General features: G+C 34.4%; 4 protein-coding genes across 11 annotated transcripts; 2 read left to right on the forward strand and 2 right to left on the reverse strand.

Annotated features, from left to right (window-relative positions):
- Nucleotides 1-754: 754 nt before the first annotated feature.
- LOC111401155 (probable 26S proteasome non-ATPase regulatory subunit 3) lies at nt 755-5,216 on the forward strand. Of its 6 annotated transcripts, XR_002703945.1 has the most exons (7): nt 755-1,000; nt 1,228-1,299; nt 1,826-1,980; nt 2,072-2,208; nt 3,696-3,828; nt 4,621-4,736; nt 4,813-5,216. XR_002703945.1 is itself a non-coding variant. In XM_023028759.1 (6 exons), the coding sequence occupies exons 1-6, from the start codon at nt 898-900 to the stop codon at nt 4,663-4,665; spliced, it is 645 nt and encodes a 214-aa protein (XP_022884527.1). In that variant the 5' UTR covers nt 755-897; the 3' UTR covers nt 4,666-5,216. The 6 variants fall into 6 exon arrangements, 5 of the variants coding, with proteins under 5 accessions (XP_022884527.1, XP_022884529.1, XP_022884528.1 ...); XM_023028759.1 differs by having other exon boundaries at nt 4,621-5,216; XM_023028761.1 differs by having other exon boundaries at nt 762-1,000; nt 1,206-1,299; nt 4,621-5,216.
- Nucleotides 5,217-5,617: 401 nt separating this feature from the next.
- On the forward strand, nt 5,618-10,845 carry LOC111401154 (2-hydroxy-6-oxononadienedioate/2-hydroxy-6-oxononatrienedioate hydrolase-like). 3 transcript variants are annotated; one of them, XM_023028758.1, is made up of 5 exons: nt 5,618-6,411; nt 8,519-8,611; nt 8,700-8,767; nt 8,954-9,116; nt 10,764-10,845. In XM_023028758.1, exons 1-4 carry the CDS (start codon nt 5,788-5,790, stop codon nt 9,111-9,113), a joined length of 945 nt encoding a protein of 314 aa, XP_022884526.1. In that variant the 5' UTR covers nt 5,618-5,787; the 3' UTR covers nt 9,114-9,116; nt 10,764-10,845. The 3 variants fall into 3 exon arrangements, with proteins under 3 accessions (XP_022884526.1, XP_022884525.1, XP_022884524.1); XM_023028757.1 differs by lacking the exon at nt 10,764-10,845 and adding an exon at nt 9,240-9,479; XM_023028756.1 differs by lacking the exon at nt 10,764-10,845 and having other exon boundaries at nt 5,620-6,411; nt 8,954-9,479.
- LOC111401153 (linamarin synthase 2-like) lies at nt 9,598-11,283 on the reverse strand. Its single transcript, XM_023028755.1, has 2 exons — nt 10,718-11,283; nt 9,598-10,620 (listed from the first exon to the last, which is right to left on the reverse strand). The coding sequence occupies exons 1-2, from the start codon at nt 11,223-11,225 to the stop codon at nt 9,674-9,676; spliced, it is 1,455 nt and encodes a 484-aa protein (XP_022884523.1). The 5' UTR covers nt 11,226-11,283; the 3' UTR covers nt 9,598-9,673.
- Nucleotides 11,284-12,108: 825 nt separating this feature from the next.
- On the reverse strand, nt 12,109-13,723 carry LOC111401157 (linamarin synthase 2-like). Its single transcript, XM_023028764.1, has one exon. The coding sequence runs from the start codon at nt 13,500-13,502 to the stop codon at nt 12,537-12,539; it is 966 nt and encodes a 321-aa protein (XP_022884532.1). The 5' UTR covers nt 13,503-13,723; the 3' UTR covers nt 12,109-12,536.
- Nucleotides 13,724-19,604: the final 5,881 nt, after the last annotated feature.

The following is a 19,604-nucleotide window of genomic DNA, read 5'->3' on the forward strand; positions in this document are numbered from 1 at the left end:
TTTTTAATCGTTATTTCACTATTCTATCCGTCATTTTTGAATTTTTCTTTCACAAGTAGACTCACTTTATCTCTAACGGTCAAAAAATCAATTAACAAAATTTCTACAAAAAAAACACTTATTTTGACAAGCTTTATCTCTCTAAAAATCTGTTATTTACGAAACCAAACAGGAACTAATTTAACTACACGCAATAGAAAACAAACACGTTGAATAACATAAATTGTTAGTGATTAACAATTAACATCCAATGTAACAGTGAAATTAATGTCAAAATTTTCTGAAAATTAATTGCATTCTCATTTTATAAGAAAACATGACAATTATTTCACAAACACATAGATGTTTAATTCAAGTTAAACTTCACTCTCTTCAATTTAAGTAAAAGTGTACATTTAGATTAGTATCAATTTTTTAATATATCCTTATTTAACATAACTTGTTATTAAAAGATATAGGAGTGTTTAAGAGACATTTTTTTTTATATAAAAATATATTTTAGAATAATAACTTGATGGGAAGTGTGTGGTTGAAAAATAATGAAAGTTTTTGATTTATGTGTAATATTATTTTAATAAAAAATGTGTGATTGAAATGAAGAGAGAGAAAAATACATTTCGAAAAATATAGATACCAAACGGGAGCATAAAGTACCATTATTCAATTTAGGGATATCCCCTTTACTGTAAAAGAGGGAATTACCTTTCAATGTTCATTTTGTCCCTTTCGTTTCACACTCAAACCGGATAACTAACTGCTCACAAACGAGTTTTTTTTACTGTTCATAACTAAATATATACTTCTTTGACCTTTTTTACCTCTTCTAATTCTAATACCTTTATTATACCGTCTCTCTAATCGATATCTCTGTATCTGTAAGTAGGGAAAGAAGAGAAGATGAAGATGAAGATGAAGGCGACGCACAGGAAAGATCCATCCGACGGCCAACATGATGGAGGAAGGGAAGTTCAAGTGCGAGATTCAGGACCTCATGGCCAAGGTGAAAGAACTAAAACTTTCCCTTTTACTTTCCCTCTCCCTCTCCCGCGAAGAGCTACCAAAACCTGTTGATTATTGAGTTTCATAAGCACAGCCCTAACCTGGAAAATCTGTTACGTCTCTTACTTCTTTGCAATTTTTTATTCTGTCCTTTTTTGTATCAATTTGGAATTTAAATTTCGGTTATTTTTACGTTTATTTCTCAGATTTTTGCAAAAATGACTCAAGAAATTGAGATGAAAGAGCAACAACCTGCACTCTCTAACTCACTCTTCGCCACTGCTCCCTCAACTTTTCAGAGTAAGTATGCGCACATACATGTATGAATATATATGTTGTTATTTTATTTATTATTATATTTTTTCTTTGTATGCCGTGTTGATTTATGAGAATTTTTTTAAATTTGTGTTCATTAATCTGTGTTCATTAAGTTATTGATTATATACGAATTCATTGTATGATCTATTTTATCGCTTTGTTGTACGAGAATGTTTGCATCATGTACATTGTAGATGAGATTATGGTCACTGTAGTGCACATTCCATCACATTTATAAATCTATATAGTGTGTTACCGTACTATTTTAGGCTTTAATTGGGAATGATAATACCAGCACGTACACATGATCAAACTCATATAGTTTGTTGTTGTGTATGCTCATGTGGATTATATCATTAATATGGTGCTGGAAAAATAGTAGTGTAAGTGACTTTAGGTTGCATTTCATGGAAAATTTTCTGTTTTTATGACGAGATAATAACATGGAACAATGGTTGATGTGTGAAAATGACATGAGTAAGGAGATATGGTTGCCCTGTTTTACCAGATTTAGTGTTGCTTGCAGAGGATGAGCAGGACATGGAACTGGATACCGCAAAATCTGCAACTCAAGCTCCTGCAAAGCACCCTTTACCAGAACTTGAAGTCTATTCATGTTTGCTTGTTCTGATATTTCTGATTGGTCAGAAGAGATACAGCGAGGTACAGAAATATGATTAGTATTCTGGCATGAACTTTCTATTGATATTTGAATCGCTGCAAATTATCATTCTGTTTTCTTTGTTTCCTTCAGCCTAAGGCCTGTTGTTTGACAAGCATTGCTCGTCTAAAGAACCTGAATAGGCGAACTGTTGATGTTCTAGCATCCAGGCTCTACTTTTACTACTCTCTAAGCTATGAACTTACTGGTGATCTTGCTGAAATTCAGGGGTATGTTATTTACTCGTATTTATTTTGGCTCTTTCTATGACAACTAAGCCTGAGGACAAAGCATACTTACATGAGCAGCCGGTGCAATTGAAGTTGAATGTTGTTTTCCCTATTTTTAGCAATAATATTATTGGTTCTCTCTTTTATGGTCTTTACGTCTAATGGAGGTAACAACACAATTGTAAAGAGTTCAATGACTTGTGAGCGTAAACCAACCCCTTCACAAATGCAACGTAAGGTGCATAAGCCACCCCTTCACACTTGCAATCTTCTGTTCAAAACAAACCATTGATATAAAGTAAGCAGTCTAAAGAAAACTATCAAGGCAAAGGTCATACCTAAAAACAGCCTATGTCATCCTCTAGACCTCAAGTATGGCAAACATTTTATTCATTCAGCAATTGATGGTATGTGATAAAAAAAGTTGCTATGTTTTCAGATAGAATGCTGTACAGTATAACCTTGTTTTTTAGTGAAAACTGTTGATTAAAAGTTTACAATTCACTCAAGTCTTTGAGAGGTAAATGTAAAAATTGCCCCATTATTTCATCTTTCACTAAAAAATTTCCTTGGACCCTCACTCTGTTGCACATACCACTTAACATTCTGTTAATTATTACAATTAATGAAGATAATTTATTTCGATTTTCTGAACGGATTATATATAGTCTGCTCACTATTACTATTTTATTATTATAACCATCGAATTGGCAACGCATAGGAGATAAATATTTCAAAATAATAGAAAGGTTAGATCCTCATTGGAGATAAATATGCTTAGTTAAATTATTAATCAAAAGCTTCAATTGTCTATTTTTTAAGAAGAACGACAAAACCAACAGACACCATCAAGAATAGACATATTTTTAAACCAACCGCTCAAAAGTATCATGTTACTATACACGATCAGTTTCTTACTATGTCCATATCTGATAACTAGCATATCATATGAGTAGAAATACGAGAAAAAATACAATTTCCATTGAGGCCATCTGACTATAAACTGAAGTAGGCATCAAAACATTGTACGCCTTGGGGAACCATGATCTCTGAACGACGTGAATCAATTTGCGGATCAAGTGGAATAGATATGTAGCCATCATGATAAACAATCCCCAGTTGCCTTCTATTGCATTTGCAGATGATGTGCTCAAACAGAGATTTCACAGTTGATTACATGATAGTCAAGTCTATGCTATTAGAGATTACCCTTCGACACGAGTTCCTGTGATGAGAATTTGATAAATTACGTATTTTGCTCGTGACTGCTAAGGTAGCCTATTGATTAGGAAATCTTTACTCTATCATTGCAATATACCACCATCAATTGATCAAAGATTTAGCAGGCTCAGTCCATATATTCAATGCACTATTTAATGAACAAATGCCTAGAGAATCTTAAACATGAAATAGTGTCAAGAAATAAATGTACCGCCCCTCGGGGCATAGCTCAACTGGTAAATCAATCAACATTGTTTTGCTTCCAGTGACAGGGTGGAGAGTTCGATTCTTGGTGGAAACCTGCGGCCAAAAAATTTGGTATGGAGCAATCACTGTGGAGGAGGGTCTCTTGTGCGCAGAAGTGTACAGGCAATGGGGGGAACCTGTGGTCCAGTTGAGGTATAACCCGCGATTTACCCCCTCCAAGGTTCTAGGGGCAAGGGTCTTGGGGGTTCAGGATTTAGTCTGGTGTAAGTTGGGATACCTGAGTATAATAAAAATAAAAAATAAAAAAAGAAATAAATGTACCTTGCTGGAATATCTTCATCTTTGTGCTCCTCGCTTTCAAGCATTGTCCTAGATTACTCCTCTATTTCAAGCGTAGTCCCAGATTCCATCACGGGCAAGATCTGTTCAAAAAAATTTGTACATTTATAAGCTTAGATCTTAAACATTAATGTTTATTGCAATATAATTGTTGCTTCCGTCATCAACTGTTGTAAACATTATGTTATTTGATCTTAATTATTGTTACATTTTTATTATTTATTTTTTTCTCCTTTCTTCCAGATAATTGATTCAAGAGCATTAAATCAAATTTAATTGTACTTGAGGTAATGAATGCAGGAAATTAGGATATGATGCATGCTTCCATTACAGTATAATTGTGTTATGATATTTTCTAGAAGAAAAATGTTAGGTCACCAGTTCTTGTTATGACAACACTCACTTGTATTCTAGAAAACAAAATAATCAGTAATGGAGCATTATTCTTTAGTAATTAATCAGTCCATTGCTTTCTAATCCAGCAATCTTTATATCTTTTTTTATGCAATGACTATTTAAATTTGCAAATTTATTTTTTTATTTACATATTTTTTTTATATGTTAAACTGATTCTATAGATGTATATATATATATATTTTTCACATTTTAAAATTTTATTAAATGTTGTTTACAATTTTATGTCAGATGATTGCAGATTGGAACAAGAAGCAGGTTACTTCTTCAACATGAGATATGTTGAAGAAATGGTGGAAGACAGGGAATGGGGACAAGCGGAAAAGTACTTATTTTGGTTCATTCAGGTTGATAATAATGGATATTAAATGAAATTTTTCTTCGAATTTGATCTTATTTTGAAACATTATTTCTTTTATACAGGTATGAAAATTTTGTAATACACCTTCCAGTCAACCCTTAACATTCAAAACGCTAACATTACCTTAAAAATGACCCAGTCCGTGCATTGCAAGGGACAAGGGCGAAAAACTAGTCTTAGGAAAAATGTAAATTAAATTCATAGTTCCAATATATATTAATTAAGTTTTTTTAATCTGTGTGAAAATGAAAGCAAATCAATCTTTATGGGAATGAAGGGGTATTAATAATTATTTTGGATAAAGTTATGTTTAAAAGTTAATAATGAGGTATTAGTAATGATTTTGGATAAAGCTAATTTTAAAAGTTAATAACAAAATTGAAAAAATAAAAAGTACTTCCTCTATCCCACAAAAAAAAATAAAAAATAAAAAAAATCCAATACTGGCAAATGTTAATTGTTATGTTGAATAATATTACTCTTTTGCTAATATATATTTTTACATTAAGTAATTATTTAAAATAAGAGCAGTCCATTTTTTTTTTATTCGGGTTAACTTACAAGTACTTTGACTAATTTCACGGGACCCTAAAATTTACAGTTGCGTACTCATTTCAGTGGCGACTCGAACTAATGATCATTATCGAGAAAATTTAAGATCTGATCAGTGAACTACCTTCCAAGTTGAGAGCAATCCATTTATTGACAAGAAGACAAAGAAAATAAAATTCTATATTTTCAACAGTTAAAAGTCACGTATAATTTGAGAGTTTTGCCTATTTGAGAGAAAATTTTAACAGATGTTTTGACATAATTTGAGGTGATGATTTGACAATTCTACTTTCTGACATACTGATACTGAAGGAGTAAAAATCATTGGGTTATAAGAAAATCTACGGCCTGCAATCTGACAGAGAATCCTCTCTTCTCTTACCCCTAAAAGTGCCGGTTTGCCTACACGAACATCAGGATCTAGTAAATCGATCCCAGATTTCTCGGAATCTGAATCAAAATTCTGACTCCATAATTGTCCCTTAATGGCTAAGTGTTTTAGCTTCACAGCCTCAAGAGACTGGTGTTATAGATACTCTTTTTCCACATCCGGTCTAAAGTCATCCACCACCGACCTTGGCGACGGCACCATCATGCACTGTTGGGTGCCCAAAACCCCCAAACATTACAAACCCAATTTACTTCTCATCCATGGAATTGGCGCCAATGCAATGTGGCAATGGAATGAATTTATTTCCCCATTGTCCTCCAAGTTCAACGTATACGTTCCGGACTTGCTGTTTTTTGGCGATTCATACACCACAAGGCCGGAGAGGACTGAAGCCTTTCAGGCTCAGTCTGTGATGAGGACCATGGAGGCGCACGGCGTGCGTAGAATGTTCGTTGTAGGGCTGAGCTATGGTGGGTTTGTTGCGTACAGCCTAGCGGCGCAGTTCCCTCAGGCGGTGGAGAGGGTGGTGATTGGATGCGCTGGAGTCTGTTTTGAGGAGAAGGACATGGATGAGGGGTTGTTCAGTGTAAAGAGTGTGGATGAGGCTATTAGCATATTGCTGGCTCGAACGCCGGAGAAGTTGATGGAGTTGATTAGACTTTCGTTTTACAAGCCGATGAAGACCGTGCCTTCTTGTTTTCTCTCGGATTTTATTGATGTAAGTTATTATGTTTTCAATGATTTTTTAGTTTCAATAACTAAGAATTCAATACGGTAGTGAATGAATTGGAGTAATTGATCAGTTTTGAAATGCATTCCATGAGCATTTTCTGAATTTGGGCTTGATTTTAGAATTGATATGCTAGTGATTTCACATTGCAATGTGCGGAAATTTTGCTTGAAATGGTTACCGGAAATTATAAACATCTAACCCACTGTAATCAACTGAAGAAGAATGGATTATGGTTCACATTGATATATCTGTCAATTGATCAGACACACGCTGATCCTTCTAATTTATGTTTTGTGATGCCATTGCTATTCGTCCGGGATCCTCAGTGTATTATGAATTTGATATTGAATTGCAATAATACTACCATAAGTTTAATCAGATTAACTCTGGGAGGAGCAGATCCTCTTCAATGTAGAGGCTGCAATGCCCATAAGAGTCATACAAGCATTAGGCATTGGCATAGAAAGGAATAAACATTTACAATAAATCTAGGCTGAGCTATATAGAACCGAAGCAACATGTACATCTGCCCGTTGTCCTAGGTAAACTTACTTTAGAAATTTGGACAACAGCCTCTCCTGATTAAAAATCAGTCCCTATCTCTTTGCTCTTTAACATATTTAATACTAGCTTTTGTAACAATATCATGGTACGTTAAGCTCAATCCTATACTTGTATAGATAGTTGTCTACAAGTCTTTTGGATTAAGTGAAATTATAAACGTCTAATCCAATGTAATCAACTGAAGAAGACTGGATTGAGGTTTACATTGATATACCTGTCAATTGATCAGACACATGCTGATCCTTCATTCCTTCTAATTTATGTTTTTGTGATACCATTGCTATTCATCCAGGATCCTCCATGTATTATGAATTTGATATTGAATTGCAATAATACTACCATAAGTTTAATCAGAATAACTCTGGGAGGAGCAGATCCTCTTCAATGCAGATAAGAGTTATACAAGCATTAGGCATTGGCATAGAAAGGAATAATCATTTACAATAACACTGATAGTCCAATCTAGGCTGAGCTATATAGAACCGAAGCAACATGTACATCTGCCCTGTTGTTCCAGGTAAACTTACTTTAGAAATTTGGACAACAGCCTCTCCTGATTAAAAATGAGTCCCTACCTCTTTTCTCTTTAACATATGTTATACCAGCTTTTGTAACAATATCATGGTACGTTAAGCTCAATCCTATACTTGTATAGATAGTTGTCCACAAGTCTTTTGGATTAAGTGAAAGTGTTAAAAAGCTACTAGCATCTTTTTCCATTTTATATTTCAGTTTCTATTAAATCATAGTTCTTCTCAGGAGATTATAATTCCCATTTTCTGTTGTTTGGTAGATCATTCAATTTTATGACACTCCATGTCTAATGAAACTTCAATACATCACATGTTAGCAACTAAATAATGGTGTCTGAAAGAGCTGAATGACTTTGAATTTAGATGTCTGATGTGTTTGGAATTGAATTTACATTGTATATCATGATAAGTAGAAGAAAATAATGGAGCCAACCATCAGTTCAGCCTGTAGATTATTAATTTTTCCTTTAGTTAATATTTTAACTAGAAATGTCGATCGTTTCTTGGAGGATTGACTATTCAAATATATAATACTCCAGAGAATCTCTTTCTCTTGTCTAACCCCTTGCCCCAAGAGTTTAGTTCTTACATCAAGTACATATATTTATTTACATTCATCGACAACCTAATCCAATGCAGCAAAATTTTCTAAATGGTTGTAAGGGTAGATTATAGTTTAACATTTTCAGTCAATAGTAAGCAAAATGGAAAAGTGTTTTACATCCAAAATATCAAATTTTATTGAATACTAAATCTGTGATTGTGCGTGTTGGTTGTTGTTTTTTGGCTTGAGTTTAGTCATTTTTTCCTTCATTGTTGAGTTCATGGAGAGTGTTTCTATTGGTGCAATCGCAGTTGTTTCTGATGACGAATACTTTGTATTAGCTGTTTGAGCCAACTTTTTATTTACCTGTCACAACCTTGTAATTGCTTGATTTTTTTAGTTGTCCTGAAGCTGAATTTACGTTTTTGGTGTTTTATACATGTTTGTGCAGGTTATGTGTGTAGAAAACTTTCAAGAAAGAAAAGAGTTGGTTTATGCTTTACATAGGAACAGAAAACTCTCAGATCTGCCTAAAATTACTCAGGTTTGTTTTGCATTTTATAATCTGTAACATTTTGCTGCCTTCACTTCTCACTTCATCCTTTTGAGCCTTGTATATTCTCTTTATTCAGCCAACACTGATAATTTGGGGAGAGTATGACATGGTCTTTCCACTGGAATTGGGCCACAGATTAAAAAGGTGAACCCAAAGAATAGTTTACGACATTTTGCATCCTTTCTCGATTATTTTAGTAGCATAAAAATGATTTCTAATTTTGGATTTATTTAATTCCTTTAGAAAATGATGATTTAATGTCATCCTTATTTACTTTCAAATAGACTATACCTTTCTCTTTAGTGGATTTATTATTGCCTTCCTTTTTAGGCATTTGGATGACAATGCACAGTTAGTTGTCTTAAAGAATGCTGGTCATGCAATTAATATGGAGAAGTCGAAGGAACTATACAAACACTTGAAGTCATTCCTTATCTATCCTGCTCTGTCTAAGATTGAGAGCAACGGAAACAACCGCAAAGTGGATTAAAAGGTTCGAAATACACTTTAGTTAATTAAGCGGCTGCCAGTTTAAATTTAGCATGCATATATTGAACTCGGATAGCTATATTCCAGAAAATTCATGCTGTATTACAAAATACATTTTATAATACAGAACCATAAAATATAAGAGAAATGCTTTCTTGCTGAGGAAGCTTGATCAGTTTACGATGAAGGGTTGTTTTGAAGCATTTGAAAGCTTTATTGTGTGCTATTTCTACTGCAATATTAAGTTGATTGCTATAAACTCCAACAGAGGTGTATACAAAAGTTGTAGATATTTGTCCAAGACTTGTCTGTTTGTAATATTAATATCGATATATATTTGAATGAAGATGTTGTCTAAAGGATCGAATTGTTGGTTATATGAAAAACTTAGTTACTTATATTTATATTTTCATTATATCCTTCATGTGCAAACATATTTATTCAAAAAAAAAAATAATAATAATAAATAAATTAAAAATAAAAAATAAAAAATGAAGAAGAAGCTAAAATCTTATTCATTGTATTATCGAGTCCCGTCTACTGCCACACACCAGACAGACACTAAGAGTCTTGTAACATTCCTTGACAATTAAGAACTTCTTTGAATAATCTATCCAAGTTTGTGTATGATGAACCTCCTGTTTCTGTTGCTTCTTCTGCTTTTCTCTTCCATTCCATAGTCCTGCTTTTCATTTCTTTTCCTTTCTCTCCTTTCATAACATTCCTAACAAGTTCTTCAATGTCGTCTCTTTTAACATCATAATTAACTTCCAATCCGACTCCCCATTTTGTGCAAAGATATCGACAGTTTGTTTGCTGCTCAGCAAAGAAAGGCCAGCATATCATGGGCACCCCTGCAGATATACTCTCGAGTGTAGAGTTCCATCCACAATGAGTAAGAAAGACTCCAACTGATGGGTGGGAAAGCACTTGATCTTGTGGGCACCAGCTCATGAGCAAACCTCGATTCTTGGTTTCCTCGAGAAAATCTCGAGGCAATGTTGCCGACTCCCCCATCGCAATATCTGGCCGAACAATCCACAGAAATGGATGCTTGCTATTTGCAAGGCCCCAGGCAAACTCTTTTAAGTGTTGATCAGAAATCGTAGTGACACTTCCATAGTTTACATAGATTACAGAATTTTGTGCTTGTTTATCCAGCCATTCTAGGCAGGCTGCATCTTCTTTCCATAGGCTTGGCTTAAAAGAGCTTAATTGGCTTTCTGGTAAGCCCCTGGTAAGCAATGCAAGGGGACCCACAGTGTAAATTGGGGGAGAAATGGGTGAAATTGCCTCTAAAACTTCATGTTCAAGATCATTGAAAGTGTTGATGATAATTGCAGAAGCTTTTAAAATGTTTTGTGCTTCGTCTCCTAAGTAATTTAGCAGGATGTCATCAGGGTTTGTTGTTCTAATAAGGCTCGGCATGTCCTTCAATCGCATGTTTTTCATGCCTGGAATCCAGTTTACAGGCGTGTCTAGCAAGCCATTTTCCATGAAGTTTTCATCTGTTACACAGAGTCACATGGTTATTAAATTCCGATATCTGATACCATGTTAAGAATAGAACCAACATCCTGAACTAAAACAAAAGGTTTAATGTACCATTGAAAGGTATAATTCCTCTCTTTATGAGTTCATGATATTGCAGATATCCCATGAAGCCGCAAGCAGAGGCTGTCCAGAATTGAACAACAGGTATGCCAAATTCTTCCCCAGCCTTTATGGCAAAGCTCATGACTCCATCTGAAATTATGCATGTGATCCGTGGAACCTCATCAGAATGAACAAGCTTAGAAAGTAGATTTCGGAAAAAAGGTAAACAATTCTTTCGAATGGCTTCACATAGCGCGGCAGGATTTTGGGTTGCATCACGATCAGATGGTGGTAATCCTTCTGATATAGTCTCGAACCTGAAATCCTTGAACCCCTCTACCCAGTCTGTTCCCTTAGACCGGATTAAGCGCCTGTGGTTATACTCAGTATTGACGAAAGTAACGTAAAATCCTTTTGAGTGAAGAATTGTAGCTAGTTGCATCGTAGGAATCAAGTGGCCTTGTGCTGGAAATGGTACAAGAACTGCGTGAGGCTTTCCACCAAAATTGGTGCCCATATTTGACAAAGAAACAAAACAATAGTGGTTCGATGATACAGGCTCTGAATATTTATATGCCTGTGAAAGACGTATTAAAGACAAAGTTTGAATAAACAAATTTGTCCCGTCTCGAGTAACAAGTCTTTAGAAGAGCTAACGCGAGCTCTTTACTCTTTGACAAATTTACTTGACATCATTTGGTTGGTTTTTCAAATTACGTGCCAGGCTTTTTTGGCTTTTCCTTGACTGGATGATAGAACAGAATTGGGATTAGCCCGCCGCCTTTGAAGATTATTCTCCGAACTAAGATGTTTTTATGTTACTTCACGTATGATTACTTATTTAATTTGGACACAAACAACTGTTTGCTCTGTGTTCTTTCTTTGGTCTATCTCATACTACAAAACAGAATAATAGTCAACAAATGGACCGAACGAGATTATCGCGTTTGACTGGCGTTTAGTGACGTTTTGAGAAAAAACTTTGGAACTTCCAAAAATTCAGTTTATTAAAAGTAGGTCGATATTTTTTATTTTTTATTTTTTGATCAATCTATCAGATTTCATTTATGTAAGTCGTATTGAATGGCGTTGCTCATGCGCTAGCTAAGTTTGTTGTCTTGAGTTCGATTGAAACTGGTGTGGATGTCTTTACCCAAAAAAAAAAAAAGTTTCATTTAAGAACTTGTACTCCGAGATATTTCTGAATAAAATCTTATTAGGAATAAATTTTGAATAAAATTTATTTATTTATAGAGAGCTATATATCACCTTTTGACTAAAGCGTCTAACAGTTAAACTCCCTCCATGTAAATAAAATAGAAAAACTACTCTAACTCTTCAACCCCACCCCGTTACTGGAATCGCAATCAACACCCAGACTACTGAAAAAACTTGAACAATAAATAACAATTGAAACTTGATAAATGAAACTTTAATCCCCGATGAAGATATATATGTTCTACATTTAGTCATGCTAGATAGACGGAATAAGTAGTGTAAAGGTTGGTAGGGCCACTTGGACCCCTATAAATGGCTCCACTTGGCCCGACCAGGCAGCCTATTTAGATCGGTCAACCTTTATTTTTCTTAGAGCTTGTTGTGTGTATAGAAACTACACACATAAGCCAAACAAAACAGATACGGCAGGGGGTGGGTGGGGAATTTTTTGATATTTTTTATTAAAACATGGGTCCCACACGTGAGATTTTTGACAGAATTCTGTGGAGCTGGTTTCTCTAAAATAGAAATATCCATTTTTCTTTTTGTATTTTCAGAAAAACAAATGTGAAAATGGATAATGTTGCAGATTGGATTTCTGATCCCTTTATCAATCTTGAAAGTGTAGAGCTTCCTTGATGAACTTATCAAAGTTGACATGAGATGATCCCCCGACATCAGTAGCTTCTTGTGCTATTTTCTTCCATTCCTTAGCCTTGATTCTCATTTTCTCACCTTTCTCACCTCCCATCATTTCCCTAACCAATTGCGCAACTTCATCGCGCTTCACGTCATAATCGATCTCCGTCCCAATTCCCCATTTTGAGCACGAATAGTAACAATTTGTTTGCTGATCAGCAAAAAAAGGCCAGCAGATCACTGGCACACCTGCACATATGCTTTCCATCATAGAATTCCATCCACAATGTGTCAAGAACGAACCTACAGCAGGGTGTTCCAACACCTGATCCTGCGCACACCAGCTTATTAACAATCCTCTATCCTTAATCTCCTCAAGAAATTCTTCAGGCAACATTGCTGATCCGTCTTTCACAACGTCTGGCCTGACAATCCAGAGAAACGGTTGCTTGCTGTTTGCGAGCCCCCACGCGAATTCTTGAAAATGAGTTCCTGACATTGTTGTCACGCTCCCATAATTCACATAAACGACTGACTCAGGTTTTTGGCTATCTAGCCATTCAAAAACTTTAGAGTCCGTCTTCCATAAGCTCGAGTTTAGAGACTCGGCTTGGCTTTCAGGGAAGTGCCTGCCAAGTAGAGAAAGAGGCCCTACTGTGTAAATGTTTGGGAAATTGAATTTGGATATTACAGCCTGTAAGGCTTCTTGTTCAAATTCGTAGAAGGTATTGAGAATTATGGCAGGAGCTTTCAGACAATTCTGTGCTTCTTCTCCCATGAAATCGAACATGATGTCATTGGGATCAGTTGTTCGGATAAAACTAGGAACGTCCTTAAGGCAAATATTTTTCAGACCGGTCATCCAATCAATTGGGGTGTCAAGAGTGCCATCAGTGAGGTAGTCATCATCTGGAATGAAATGGCAACAGATCTCCATTACAGGCAAATCAAAAGACAACTAATATACAAGAAAATATTGTAATTTGTACTCCATGTAATTCATGTTATATTGTCTTTACATGTTTAGCATATTATTAGAGTCAGCAAATGTCTGGATTCAAATCTCGTTTGCCAACATGATAATTGTCCATGGATTAGTTTTGCATAAAAATATCCTGCAACCTCAAATCCTAATTACTGTATGTCTTGTAAGGTGGATTGGACGGGAACCAGCCCACGTGATTGATACGTACAGGAAAAAAAAGACAAAAATGTCAGTAGTGGACAATTGAATTCTCTCTCCTCAGTTCTTCCAAATCAACTCATCTTCCACCCATTTCCTTCCCACAAAAGAAAATCACAGAAAAAGGAAATTCTCTGTTTCATGCATAACCCACTGCATATAAAATGAAGGCAAAAAATAGAGCGTGAAATCCTGCCAAAATCTTCACATTCACCATATAGAGGGGCAGAAAATAGGTGACGGAAATAGGAAAATTAGGTGACGGAAATAGGTAAAAATTTTCGAACAAGTTGCGTAGTTCTTCGAACTTCGCCACTCCAACCGTAGGCTTCACATTTCCAGAACCGGGTCACTTGTTCCGACAGTATGAATTTATGGTTGAGAGTGCTAGGGTCAAGCACCATAGACAATCTGGGAATTCATTTGGAGTACAATATCAAAACCAGTGGATGTGATTTCATTTGTTGTAGCAAAAGGATGTTTGATTTGTCCGTTTCATTGATTCAGACTGTTGAGGAAGAATTGAAATGAAAATTTTGCTAGTAAACCATTTGTCTACGGTGTGCAACCTCATCAAAATCCTAAATTGGTTTAATTAACAATAAAGATGGAAGCACAAAAGAGGCCAGTTAAATATCATTGATGAAATCACAAAAGTTAATGACAAAAATTTAGGGTATGAAAACCACCAACATGCATTGCAACAATAAAAACTGCTAGTTGGACATATTGAAGATTTAGAAGACAATGACAACATAAATGTGCATTGCAACAATAAAAACTGCTAGTTCAACCAAATTCCACCAATATAAAATGTGTTAGCAAGGCACAAGGCACATGAAGTTAAAACTAGCAAGGCACAAGGTACATGACATAGCCACTGCTAATTCAATCAAAATCCACCGATTGCACTAAACTAATTAACCAAATATACAACATGCCTCTACTTAACACAAAATAGTCACGAAACAACCCAACGAAGGGTGCGTGAGGTCTGATCAACATCATAATAAAGAAAAGGACAGTGCTGTGTGCACAACTCGACACACAGCACGGTTGACAGCCCCCTCACATCGGAGGGAGCCCGCACACATTAAAAGAAAATAAAATCGAGGTGGGCCCCCTCATTGTGAGAGGGTTGTGAACATCTGGTTTAATCCTAAAGAAAAATCTTATTAAAATATTCTTGCAATTCAGAGTGGACAAAATAGAATATTATAATAAAGTCTACAGCGGTGGGCGGGTTGCCCTACACCATCTGGCGGTGGCCAGGTGGAGCTTTTTACTATTAAAATTTTCAACAAATTAATGTGAATGCAAGAGTATTTTTAGTTTAATTGTTATGTGCGTTTAATGGTTTTTTGGTTCTTTATTATTAAAAATTAAAGTCTTTGAAGAGTATTTCTAAATTAATTTCGATATTTTACAAAAGTAAATTAAGATTTTCCTTTTTAAAAAAATTATTAATAAAAAATTACTTTTAAAATTATGCTTGTCAAAATAAACAACTTAAAATTAATTTTTCATTACTTTAATTAAACACATCAAGGATCTTATCATTTTTTATGGGTGTTTGATAGACATTTTTATATAAAAATGCATTTTAGAATAGTAAATTGATGTGAAATGTGTGGTTGAGAAATAAGAAAAAGTTTTTTATTTACGTGTAATATTATTTTAATAAAGAATGTGTGGTTGAAAAGAAGAGAGAGAAAAATACATTTAAAAAAAATGACTACTAAACGGGACCTATATTTCCAATGTTTGGGGGTAAGCCCGCAAAATGGGCGGCCGAAATTGGCCACTACTAAAAATTTCATTTTTAATGATAGTGATTTTATCTTTATACACAGATGCTAGGAAAGAATATGCTATACAATATCCCAAGAACCTTTCGGTTTAATCGTTACCGTTGCAAAAAAAACCTATTATTTAGCCTACAGGACAGGCTTTTTTTCTAAAAAAAATAATTTATAAAGAACATTTTTTCTTGTTATCTAATACTTCTTTTCTCCAAGAAAAATTCAAAGAAGAAAAAAAAAAATTGAAATTTAGGACCATATGTACGAAACATGAACATTCTCTCGTGTTGGATCGAGTAAAACTATGTAACGAATAATTTGAATAAATTTAAAATTTTCATGATTGACTCTTACATGAATGCCGCACTATTAGAGTTTGATGGCTTAGGCCTAGCTTGCATAGACTTTCATTATTTTGTACACTCCTCAAATAAAAAAGTTTTAGTACATAACTGTTATAAACAATGAAGAAGATGTCGGATTTCTCTTATATCAATTTGTAGTAATAATAGGCGAGAAAAGAAAATATGAATGTTTGTGACATTCCTTCCAAGTAGAGGAAGAGGCCCTATTGTGTAAATGTTTGGGGAATTGAATTTGGACATTACATCCTTTAAGGCTTCTTATTCAAATTCGCAGAAGGTATTGAAAATTATGGCAGGAGCTTTCAGACAATTCTGGGCTTCTTCTCCCATGAAATCGAACACGATATTGTCGGGATCGGTTATTTGGATAAAACTAGGAATATCCTTAAGGGAAATATTGTTCATGTTATATGATCGAGGAGATTCAGAGTATCCCACCAGTATGGCATAGGCATACATACATTTGAAAATCGAGAATTGGGTGGCTAATATGAAAATAAGAAAAGCACACAGTGTGCAAGAGAGGAGGTTTGTGGAAGAAAAAAGTTAAAATAAATAGGTATATATGGTCTTTAATTATACATATTGTTAGAATAGCAAATGTATGGACTGAAGTCTCATTTGCCACCCCTTAATGAAAATTTTGCTTAAAAGTATCCCACAACACTAAATTCTAATGGTATGTCTTGTAAGGTGGATTGGAAGCTTTAAATAATATTAAATAAGGAAAAAAATTAAATTTTATATACTATATTGTTTAGTACGATGTTGATACTCCGCACCGTAACAATATACGATGTAAGTATGTTTTATACACTATAGTGCAACATATAATTTTAAAGATTTTAATTATGTACTATCAAATCCACTATACAGAACTTACTATAGACGTATTTCCTGACTAACGATTTTCGCTTTTCAAATGAAGTGATTTGGCAAGAGAGACCTAATATAGGACATCACTTACTTTAGAAAGGGCAAATGCCTCTCTTGAGGAGATTCTCGGTAATGCAGTATCCTATAAAGGAGCAAGCGGAAGCAGTCCAAAACTGAACCTCTAGAATCCCCAAATCTTCAGCAGCCCTAATGGCAAAGCTCATAACTCCATCTCAAATAATACATGTAACTCGAGGTGTGTTAGGTGACGAATTAAGCCTAGACAGGAAGTAACACGACCCGTCCCGACTCAACCTAATTGACTCGACACGTGTCGTGCGCCGGTAGTAGATGCCAGCTATTAGTTTTACCTATTGTATTAGGACTTCACCTTATATTAAATTCTTCACGTATTAATTCTCCTAATATGGTAGGGATTATTTAGTTATAAATAAATAGTGTACAATACATATTGAAATTAACCAATTATTCAATTAATTATTGGTCCAAAGAGATCGTTTGTAACTCCTTACTATTGATTATAGTGAATTCTCCGCCTCTACCTGTTGTTTTCCTGAATTTAAGTTTTCACGTATATCTTTTTTTCTTGTGATCCATTATTTTCAAAGTACTCATATTATTCTCAGCTTTATTATTTGATTCAATTTTTCAACAAATTGGTATCAGTGCAATTCTAGTATCTTGTTTGTCTCGAACAATTGGTATCAGAACCAAGGTTTTGACGAGTTTTGGGAGGGGCGGATTGGCTATTAAAGCGAGGTTTGAACAATGTTGATTGTTTTAGGGATGGCAAGCATGAAATATGAGATTCCGCTTCTGGATCGCAATGTCAAATTTTGTTATGGCAGATTCTTGTTTGGACGCTGGAGGGAAAGCAAAGTAAGGAGTTGTGATCATTTTGCTCGTAGAGATAATTCAAGCAAATTTGTTAACTCTGATGGAGTTAGTTGTGAATGTAATGATTTCTTTGTTTGTGGTGATTCGAGCAAGTTTGGAGTCCAAGGTAATTCTGCTAGTAATCAGTGCTTGAATTCAGTTCATATTGGTTGAGTATGCTCGAAAAGGCAAGATGGAAGAGGTAGAGTATTTTGGTGGAGTGTTTTGCTTGGAGAATTTTGTTAGAATTAAAGTTAGGTTTTCTTCATTGCAATGAAATTCGTGTCAAGGTGGAATTTGTTAGAATTGGATTGTGACTTGAATTCTTATTGAGTATTTGCTTGGAAATGTTGTTGAAGAAATATTGGGAGTTGGTAGTAGACTTGAAGATGTCTTGAATGAGTTCAAGGTGAATTTGACTCATATTTCATCCGAAATTATTCATTATTGATTTGTCCCATCGTATTAGGACTTTACTTTATTTAAACTCTTCATGTATTAATTCTTCTAGTGTGGTAGGGATCCTTTGGTTATAAATATGTGATTTAAAAGAAATATTGAAATTGATCAATTGTCCAATTAGTTATTGGTCTAAAGATAACCTTTATAATTCCTTACTATTGATTATAGTAAATTCTCCGCATCTAACAGTGGTTTTCCGGATTTGGGTTTCCATGTAAATCTCGTTATCTTTGTAATCCATTATTTTCATATTTCTCGTATTATTCTTGTCTTTATTATTTGGTCTGATTTTCAACAAATTAGTATCAGAGCAATTATGATATCTTGTCTATTTCCAACAATTAGAATTTATGGTAGTCGACAAGCTTTGCTACACCACCTTACAGTGGCAAATTAGAGCTTTTACTATTAAACTAATGAATGTCTACGAGTCGTAATTGAGTATTTTGTAATGTAGAATAAATATATTTATTGGTTTGGTCCTGATAAATGGACGACAACTTCAATATATTGTATTTTTAATCTGTGTATACATGGTTAAATAACTACTTAAATATAATAATGAGTCTTGTTAAGTTTGATGTATAGCAAGAGCAATGCATGTAACTTTTTTTTAATACGGCTCGTGCATTGCACATTGGTCATTTGTAATATGGCATTTAATATTGTTTAATTATTTATTTTATATTAAAGATGTACTTGGAGATAATAAAAAAATTACATAAACACGATGAATTTTCTTGGAAAAATACTGAAATATTTAATAAGCGTTATACAATACTTTATAATTGGTATACACATTGTTCGTCCATAAATACAGAACTGATATCAATTTGCCCATCACATCAACGGTTCCACAGTATTTTCTTTTTGGAACTTTGTTACATGTACATCACGTTTTCCATAATATGTCACATAATATCACATGTCACTCTATTATTTACAAGTTTAATATACAGTCAATTTTTTCATCCAATTTTTTCTGTCCACATCATTTTATATAATCTCTTATGTACCATTTTTATCCACAAATACCACGTTTTTTTTTTTTTTTTTCCTTTCCTTCTCCCCCTTTTTTCTTCACTCCCTTCCGCACCCAAAAAAAAAAAACCCACGCTGCCTCCCTTATTAACCCCCCCCTCCCCCGCCCAAACCCCCCCCCCCCGCCCAACTCATTTATTTATTTATTATCCATCACCAACCAATTCACTCCCGTTCCTACCCCCCTCTTTCCAGCTATGTTTCTTCCCAGTCGTTGAATTTCTTTGTGATATGGTAATATTTTCGAGGTGTATGATTTATTTAATTTGATTATTAAAATTAATTAATTTTTTTTCTATGTAAAATGGTCAAAATTTAATTTTTATTCATAATTTCATGTCAAATATAGGCCATTCCGATTAATATGTTTGAGTGATGAGACGATCAAATCATTTGTTTCGTCATTTTTCGTA

The sequence above is a fragment of the Olea europaea genome, chromosome 10, assembly GCF_002742605.1.
Source record: "Olea europaea var. sylvestris chromosome 10, O_europaea_v1, whole genome shotgun sequence".
Classification (NCBI taxonomy): domain Eukaryota; kingdom Viridiplantae; phylum Streptophyta; class Magnoliopsida; order Lamiales; family Oleaceae; genus Olea; species Olea europaea.

Excerpts from the sequence above, each read along its gene's own strand:
- LOC111401157 (XM_023028764.1), bottom strand. The coding sequence starts at position 13,502 with ATGGAGATCTGTTGCCATTTCATTCCAGATGATGACTACCTCACTGAT.
- LOC111401155 (XM_023028759.1), top strand. The coding sequence starts at position 898 with ATGAAGATGAAGATGAAGGCGACGCACAGGAAAGATCCATCCGACGGC. Across the intron at positions 2,209-3,695 it reads GATCTTGCTGAAATTCAGGG|TGACAGGGTGGAGAGTTCGA; the intron begins GTATGTTATTTA and ends TTTTGCTTCCAG. Across the intron at positions 3,829-4,620 it reads GAACCTGTGGTCCAGTTGAG|ATGATTGCAGATTGGAACAA; the intron begins GTATAACCCGCG and ends ATTTTATGTCAG.
- LOC111401154 (XM_023028758.1), top strand. The coding sequence starts at position 5,788 with ATGGCTAAGTGTTTTAGCTTCACAGCCTCAAGAGACTGGTGTTATAGA. Across the intron at positions 6,412-8,518 it reads TTCTCTCGGATTTTATTGAT|GTTATGTGTGTAGAAAACTT; the intron begins GTAAGTTATTAT and ends ATGTTTGTGCAG. Across the intron at positions 8,768-8,953 it reads TTGGGCCACAGATTAAAAAG|GCATTTGGATGACAATGCAC; the intron begins GTGAACCCAAAG and ends CTTCCTTTTTAG.
- LOC111401153 (XM_023028755.1), bottom strand. The coding sequence starts at position 11,225 with ATGGGCACCAATTTTGGTGGAAAGCCTCACGCAGTTCTTGTACCATTT. Across the intron at positions 10,621-10,717 it reads AGGAATTATACCTTTCAATG|ATGAAAACTTCATGGAAAAT; the intron begins GTACATTAAACC and ends TCTGTGTAACAG.